Here is an 8,912-nt window from a genome sequence, read left to right as displayed (position 1 = left end):
ATCGATCCAGTCATTCGTCTACGTCGTCATGTGACCATCTGGTTCTGCGCCTCCGAGCTGACACTTTTATTGTCTTTGGACAGGTAACTTTTGGTGATTGTGAGATGCGGCACCCGGGGGGAAATCATTCGAATACAAAACAACAAAGAAGAAAAACCTCTGTACAGCCAACAGGATGTATTGTTTCAACTACTGCTCAAAACAAACAAAAGGCTCATGAGGTGAAGAATACTTGTTGGAAACTAATCAAATGGCATTTGAGGTGTTTCACGGTGAGAGATAATTATCTGTCTCTCTCAGGACCAGATTTCAGATGGATTTCTTGCTTTTGGGGATGTTCACAATGAGACTCTTTTCTCTTTTGTGCAGACCTATTTTCACTTCCGTAAAATCCTGAGCACAACTTTTGAAAACTACCCATGCAATGTGCAGTGGAAATCCAAACAGACTGCATCTTTCATTAGGTTAGATTTATTGAGATAATACTGACATTTGTAATCAATGGTGGTTGTCAGGCTTTGAAAACAACAAATAACATTTAAATGTTTTAGCAAAAATCCTTGTGTTTTTATCAGAGCGCCCCCAACTTTCCTATATTTCAAGCCATTTTCGTGGGTGACTTGATATCCTCTAACAACTCGATGAAACATAATGTAGCTTCTTCATAAGGCTAAAAGGAATGAAAATGCTTGTCTCGCTTGATCTTGAGAACAAATGTGCATTGAGGGTCTTGGGATCTCTACATGGTGAGAAAAAACACAAAGGTATCACATCACATTTTTCTCCTTTCTTGTTTTGTTTGTTTTGTTTAGTTTTTTTGTCTGCTGTTGGGATAATCCACAATCTTTCAGCTAATAAATATCTTCAGGTTGGAGTCCTCTGGTCTGTCGGAGTAAACTATAACACAAAGAGACATTGGGTGGGGAGTCGAGTCACTCATGACTCTAAAGTTGGTGATCTTTTTCGCAAACACAGTCCTAAATGAAGCCCCATTCCGTTTTTGGACTGTCCATCTAAGACCAAAGTCACTATTGGTCTCTCGTTTCCAACAACCTTACCAAAAAATTAAATAAAATAAAATAAAAAATTATATCCAAGAGTCCTACTGTGGAATAAACGACGACTGGTCCCAAACAGACGACTATCGTGTGACCTAGAAAGAGTGGAAAGAGAGAAAAGTTAGAAAGAAGTGTTCATAAACAACAATCCATAAAATGTACAATCGAGTGCATCTCTGCACCATCAATCATATGTAAAAGTGAACACCGCCTTCTGCAAATTATTATCGATTGTGTTGGTCTTTTTCTTCTTTTCTGTTTTGCTCTACCAACAATACTCAACCGAAAAGGCAATCATGATATGAAAGCACGTGAAAATTAAGCTACACTCACATTTGTGACTACTTTGCTATTTAAGTGGTCCGAATAAAGCCTGTGCGTAATATAATTTACCGGTATTACCACTGCTTTTGGATAGATTTCCCCCCAGCCATGTTGCCCAGAGAATAAAAGTTTTGCCACTTTTCCACTGAATTGTGGTGACTTAGTTTGGGGTAAGGCAGCCTGCCACTTTGAAATAACATTTCTGGAAGCATTGTACGCACATACTGATAATCAAATGCAATCATCCCCCCCACCACCCCCCACCCCCAAATTCCTTTCATGGTCAGCAAAGGTCTGATGATGGCATCTGTGAAAGATAATACGGTACTAAGCTGGTGGTGTGGGATGTGTTCAGAGTCATTTTCCCTCAGCGAACTGACCAGAAAATGGCTGAGGCCGACAATCGTGTATATCAAACACGTTCAACACTAACGATGGCAAACATATTTGTGTGGTCAACGCAGAGTTCGGCCAAACTCCGTGGTTGTGACGTGAAATTTTATTTTTGGTCCTCGATGCAGTGGAAAAGGGTGTATTTCATAGGACTACCTTGATTGTAAATACATGGTAAAGTTACAATCATTACTTTTACTCAATATGCAGCATTTCAAGAATATGTTCCAATCGTTCACTTTTTTCATTTTTCAGGGCACGTGAAAAAGCTTCCATGTTTTATTCATATTTTCCCCCATGAAAATAATATGACCTCACCCTAAAATAACCCAGAGGCCCAAAGGCAATCAGTTAGCAATCATAGGCAGGAAAAGAAATATCCACTTGACATTTGACGAGACTGCAATGGATAGAAACCGTGGAACATGTGATCTTTTTATGTTTTCTGCAGAAGGAATTTGGGATGATCTATCTGGTATAAAACAGTTAATTATCTTAAAATGAATTCAAATTAATCAATTTCAATGACTGAAGCTGTGGTTGGCATCGAAAGAGCCATGATGCCCTCTTTTTTAATGGCGAATTCTGGAAATCATTGTCAAACTTTGACATGATCCTCCATTCATATAAGATAAGCAAGAGTGACAAAAAAAAAGAAGTTTCACAATTGAGCATGGCTCCTCTGCGTATGACACCTGCGTCTGATTGGGTCTCATTTCGAGAAATTCACTTGTAGGATTTCACCAATGTACGAGCCCTGGAATTGGCTTTTCGATTACTCCATTCTGGGCATTGGTTCTTGAGACTTTTTCGAGCTTCCTATTATGAAAGACTTGTCCACCCAGTTTAGTGTTCATTTTTCAAACTGGTGTCAGGGGCGCTTTTTTTTTGGTAACTTTCCAGTGCGCTCTGATGAATGAGTTCCATGGTCAAGACTTCTAAAATACATTCTCTTCCACCACAATACACTCGCTGACAAAAGCTGGCGAGTTTTCGGGCATAGTTTAATCAACATGACAACCAGAGAGCAATCTTTAAGTGGTCGGAGGGGGTGGGGGGAGTAAATGAAAACAAGCAATTTCCACCATCTCGGTGCCCCCAAAATGTGATTTACTTGTCGGACAAACATTAATTAAGCCCCAAAACATTGTTCTTATCCAGGAAAAAAAAAAAAAAATTACAGAGAGTTTGAAATGACCCAAAGATGCAATATGGTTAGATTAATATCATGATAATGAAATGAAACTAGCGGCCCGGTAGTCCAGTGGTTAGCACGTCGGCTTCACAGTGCAGAGGTGCCGGGTTCGATTCCAGCTCCGGCCTCCCTGTGTGGAGTTTGCATGTTCTCCCCGGGCCTGCGTGGGTTTTCTCCGGGTGCTCCGGTTTCCTCCCACATTCCAAAAACATGCGTGGCAGGCTGATTGAACACTCTAAATTGTCCCTAGGTGTGAGTGTGAGTGCGAATGGTTGTTCGTTTCTGTGTGCCCTGCGATTGGCTGGCAACCGATTCAGGGTGTCCTCCGCCTACTGCCTGAAGACAGCTGGGATAGGCTCCAGCACCCCCCGCGACCCTAGTGAGGATCAAGTGGCTTGGAAGATGAATGAATGAATGAATGAAATGAAACTAAAAACATTTGCTCATGCTAATAGTGTGTATCGTATGTACTGTATACTGTATATAAAAGCTGCAAAATCACAGCCCGCAAGAGGTGACCCTCCACTTCTTTCATTGGAATTCATAACCGTGATGCGTTCACAGCACACACAAGAAACACCTGCCAAATGTGATCCCTTTTCCGCCACCTGGCACCTACGAATGTCTTTTGCTGCATTAGGAGCCAGTTGGCAACCAGAGAGCGCAGACATCATGCCACACTGACACATCCTACATAAGCAGGAGGGAAAATCCTGATGGCATGCAAGTATGTATTTTGTTGCAGCTTAAAACATTCTATGAAGTTCCGATCAAATTGGAGATTTGTTTTGGCAGTTGATAGCAAAGAAAAAACTCATCTTTTCACTCTGAAATTTGATCTACATATACTACAACGACAATATTTAATAAAGCTACAAAGTTAGTTGTATGCTGAGGCTGATTCGGGTCAAATTGGATTAGAATGGACTAAAAGGGATTTTAGATGTAGAAGTGTGTGGAAAATGGTGGTGCCGGTGCGAATTTTCAAACTGTTATACTGCGCTTGCCGTCAATGCTTAAGGGAAGGTTGTAACCGTTCAAAAGGGAGCTCGAGAGGGTCCTGAGAACTGTCTATGCTTCCACCACATGGTCTTTCAATGGTTATGCGGGGAGCTTGAAACAGCGAGAGTTCAAGTCATGTGTACATGTAGTTTTTAGTGTTCAAGAGTAAGAGGGAAACAGTCACATGAACTGTCTGTGTCCCCACCCCCTTTTGCACAGGATCTTTCAGGATTCTGGAGAGTCAGTGGCGGAATCTCGACGTGTTGAAAGAGTAGAACAGCACAAGAATAATCACACATGTTAAACATAAGGAAGAGGAGTCATATAGAGGACAGAGAGCATGAAATCTGCCAAAACAAGTAGGGGAGACCGGGACTTGTCGTCACATGGGTAAGTTGACACATTGCAATTATCTTCCGCACCAGAGGTTCCATTTGAAAAGTGGAATACGAATGTTCTTCCTTAAGATCAGGGGTCGGGAACCTATGGCTCGTGAGCCAGGTGTGGCTCTTTTGATGCTTGCATCTGGCTGGCAGATCAAACAAAATATTTTCGCTTTTTCACAGCTCATGTCCCATTCAGGGCTGCAGTTGCAGGAGCAATTTTAATTCGATGATACTGGCCTATGTTGGCCGTTGCTGGGGAAACAGGTAAATGCCACCTTTTGAACCAGCCCGCTCGGTCATTAGCTCAAAGCTAATCCTTCGATGAATAAAATGGCAAAAAGAAAAAAAGATGTTGAGCATAGTACACTTCAGGACGAATGGACCGAAGGATTCAACCTTTGTGGAAAGGACAGGTTCTGCGCTGTGTCTAATTTCCAATGACAAAATACCATCAATGAAACAGAAAAGAAACTGCGAGAGACAGCAGAAAGCAAGTGTGCAAGCTACTGAGCGGGGTGCAATCTAGCCAGCAGCAACTCTGCGTATGGACCCGGCAGGCTGACTATAATTCCGCTCGTTTTCCAAGATCTTGAGCAATCGTGAGGAACGGAAAACCATTTACATTAATGGTGAGTATCATAACAAAATTATTTAAAAGAATACTGACATTTTGTTGAATTCACTTTAAAAGTACAGTTTATATATACACCGTATGTTATGTTTAAAAAAAATCATCTTGCAGATGAAAAACCTATCACTGACTTGTCAGAGGTAGAGGACAGATTCAGGCTTTACCATTGTGTTTTAAGACAACTTTGAAGAAGAGCAAGTATTAGCAAATGTGGTAGTTTGGGAAAACATGTTTCAGTCATTTTGGGCCGAGTTGACAAGTGGCAAACCATCTTACGTATGCCAGAAGTGTAATTTGGATGATGAGTTTGACTAGTGAGGAAATTCGTTTGTCAGGTTTTGTTTGTGTATTTCAAAATGTTCCACTTGTTGGAACGACAATTATGTCCACACTTCAGGACTGTTTTAAGTGTCATGATGCTTTCTGTTTGACTTTTCAGTTTCCCGAAGGTAAAACGGGCATTTGAGGCTCAAAGGATTTTAATCCGGTGCACGTTGCATATTTTAAGTTTGTTTGTTTGATTTCAATGAATATTTCAAGGTCAATGATAAACATTTTCTTTGGCTGACTTCAGTGTTGACTTTCACGCAGCGAACGAGAACAGCAATAATTTTGTCCGTGTTCTAATGGTTGCTAAATGCAGTTTGAGATTTTGAGACACTTTACACGATGGTGGAGCAACATGTTCTCACTGTTTATTTGATTGCTTATAAATCTGCACGGCCAAAAAAATATGCAAATGACTGAATACAAAATAGATTCCTCGACATTTGGTCTTTCATGATACTCATTTTGTTTAGAGATGATTCATACATATATACATTCATACATGATATACATGACATCTATTGATTCCAAGAATATATATAAAAGTGTGAAACGTGTGACATCAAGCCTCAGTCTCTTCACCTTCAATGTCGCAAATACAGTTTGGTCTTTACCTTGACCCACTCATTCAGGATTCATTTTCAATTAAATTCCCAACTCAATTCATCTTTATGTCAGACAGGCAACATCCGCCCTGCACTTCCTGCTGTGTAAATATTTATTGACATTACAGTAACAGATGCTGCACTTCCAAAGGGAATGCAGGTTTTCCAACAGTGTGATAATCCAAAGCAGAAGACGGGGATTACTGTTTTGGGATATGCCATCTCATTTTCACTTTGGAAAGAGTGTGAAAAAAAAGAAAAATATGATTGTTCCTCTCTGGCTACACTTGCGGCATAAGGGGAGAGATGCGGCGGAAGCACGACCCAACACGATGGGGGTGTCATGGGTTATCGGTGAGTAATCACCTAAAGGGAGAAGGCTGAGAAGGTGAAAGCTGCTCAGGGTTTGATGCGTATAGGTGCTTTGGGATCAGACAAAACACTTGTGCCTGGTGAAGGTTCAAAATCTTGTCTAAACACCTAACTCAGCATAGGTGGCAAAAGAACTGACACTCTGTATCTCAGTACACACACAGACACTTGTATCCGGATATACTCGGTAGGAATGTAAGTCCTTAAGTGAAAAAGTACAGAATGTGAAATCTTATACAGTATTTCATGCGATACATAGTACCATATTTCACTGTCAGCCATTTTCAAACTGTTTGTATTATTACAGTGGCTTACAAGAATATCGAAGAGTAATTTTAGAGGTGGTACCAATCTACTGTGAGCCGATGGCCAGTGTTAGGATTGATTCTTTGTGGCCATTTTTATTCAGCAAAAGTACATTACGCAGTGTCAGAAGTATTTTGGAAACAACTTACTGTCCTGTATTTGTTTCTGAAATTTAAAAAAGTGGAACTTTCAACGTAAAAAGTCACCTTAGCTTCGGACAAGCTTGCTTGCAAGGTGTGAGAGTGCGCAATAAAAAGGCCGCTGGTTGCCTTCACTTCCGGTTAATATGAATACACCCATGTGTGAGTGTGGTGGGAGCCACATTGTTGTTTTCCACATTTTATCAAGAAACGCAATCCCTTGTGACCGTTACGCACTCGATGAGGATCATCGTTGCAGTCGTCAGGTGAGAAAAACATCAACGACCTTTTGTGATTTGATTGAGAGTGAAATGCGCTCCTGACATTACTATTGGACTGTGAACATAGCACAGTGTCGGTGATGAAAAGCAACATGGTGACAATTAGTAAATGTCCAAAAGTGGGGTACACACATACTACTGTCATACAATTAACAATATCAAATGTATTATACATAAATGTTTTGGTGTTATAGTTTAGGCTTAAGCTAAAATAAAGGCAAATGAACAATGAAGTAATACGAGAGACAGGTTATTTAACCCCAACGATTATTGGACTGATGTGTCGCAGACACCCGTCTCTCAGGCAGCCAAGGAGCTCGCATTGCGGTCGTCTTCCGACCAGACCATACTTCGTGGAGCTGTAGTGGAACATTATTACTATTCTTCCGAACATGCAGTTTGGCGTCAAAGTGCTTCAATTTGGGATATGCCAGTGCTATGCTTGCGACAAGCCCCTGAGCTCAACTTTCAAATTTGCGAAACATCAAAGTTGGACTGCAGAAAAAATCAGCGCGTGAGAATGGTGCGGAAAATGGATGGATGAATGGTTGGAAGGACTTTGAAAAATATAGAGCATCGGATTGACAGCGATGACGCCAACTGTCTGTCTGAGTGTGGCCGTTCAGAGTGCCTAATTTTTCGATAGGTGGTGGAGGGCGTACCCCCTGGAGATGGACTTGGAAAAAAAGTAAGCCAAGCGAATCCTTGTTTGACCCAAGTCAGGATAAGCAGTTCGGGTAACAGATGAATGGATTTACTTGACGTTGGTCCTGTGGTGAGCGCATCGACCTCACAGTGCAGAGGTACCAGGTTCAATTCCAGCTACGGCCTCACTGTGTGGAGTTTACATGTTCTCCCAGGCCTGCGTGGGTTTTCTCCGGGTACTCCGGTTTCCTCCCACATTCCAAAAACATGCATGGCAGGCTGTTTGAACACTCTAAATTGTCCTTAGGTGTGAGTATGAGCGTGGATGGTTGTTCGTATGTGTGTGCCCAGCGATTGGCTGGCAACCGATTCAGGGTGTCCCCCGCCTACTGCACGAACACGGCTGGGATAGCCTCCAGCACCCCACGCGACCCTTGTGAGGATAAGTGGATCAGAAAATGGATAGATTGTCGGATTTACTTGATTGACGCTAGATGGCAACATCTAAATTAATTTGCGCACTTGGCAAAGCCAAAATATATTTGTTGTACGTCATCTCGCAGCAAGCGACATTGGTCAAGTTACCTTCACAGGGCCCCAAATCAACTCTGCTGGAGTTGTCATGTCTGGTGTCTTCTTGTTTCAGCTCTGGCTGGAGACCCTCCTCCCTACAGCTGCGCACCTGTTCCTTGCTGTAATCATCCTTGTACATAAGGACTCTGATTTCTGCCATTCTTCATCGGCTGAGTGAGCTTGTTCACTCTTGTGCATCATGTGCTGTTTTCTAGATCTCTCGCTCCTGAGTTATTTGCTCTTGATTTTGGCTTTGTGTATGTGGACTCTTGCTGTTTGGATTTCTTTATTATCAGAAATTACTCTTACCTTGCCTATTGCAAGAACCTTCTGTCCATGCTCTAGTTCCATGGCTCTTTGTTGCCCGCGCTTTCTGTTTCTACTTTGTTGGTTTTGCATTTTTCTGGAAATAAACATGTTTTGTTTCACATGTTATCGATGTCTGCCTTTTTGAGATCCAAACATTATTCAGTTCATTCCTGAACATTTTCAGGTGTGTGGTTCTTGGGAGCTGAACTAAAGATGTAAGCGAGAGGGTTTTTGTTTTTAATTGTTCCTTGAGAAGAATATATAACAAAGCTGCCGGTCAAGCTAAGTCAGTTTTGATGGCTTTATTCAACAGCTGATTATACAGAAGAATTGTATTCAATGATCAGAGAAAGCTACCAGGGCAG

The 8,912-nt window shown here is 41.6% G+C and overlaps 1 protein-coding gene across 2 annotated transcripts in view; it reads right to left on the bottom strand.

Annotated features, from left to right (window-relative positions):
* Positions 1 to 455: 455 nt before the first annotated feature.
* The window catches only part of tafa3a (TAFA chemokine like family member 3a), a 128,377-nt gene continuing 119,920 nt past the window's right edge, over positions 456 to 8,912 (bottom strand). For both annotated transcript variants that reach the window (XM_052075327.1, XM_052075328.1), the window contains one exon: positions 456 to 1,153. In XM_052075327.1, coding sequence (XP_051931287.1) covers positions 1,142 to 1,153 — 12 coding nt within the window. In that variant the 3' untranslated portion in view covers positions 456 to 1,141. The remainder of the gene's footprint in view (positions 1,154 to 8,912) is intronic.

Source organism: Hippocampus zosterae, chromosome 9 (assembly GCF_025434085.1).
Source record: "Hippocampus zosterae strain Florida chromosome 9, ASM2543408v3, whole genome shotgun sequence".
In the NCBI taxonomy this organism is placed as follows: Eukaryota; Metazoa; Chordata; class Actinopteri; order Syngnathiformes; family Syngnathidae; genus Hippocampus; species Hippocampus zosterae.
Note: the sequence above shows the minus strand (reverse complement) of the source record. Positions and strands in the feature narration are given on the sequence as shown.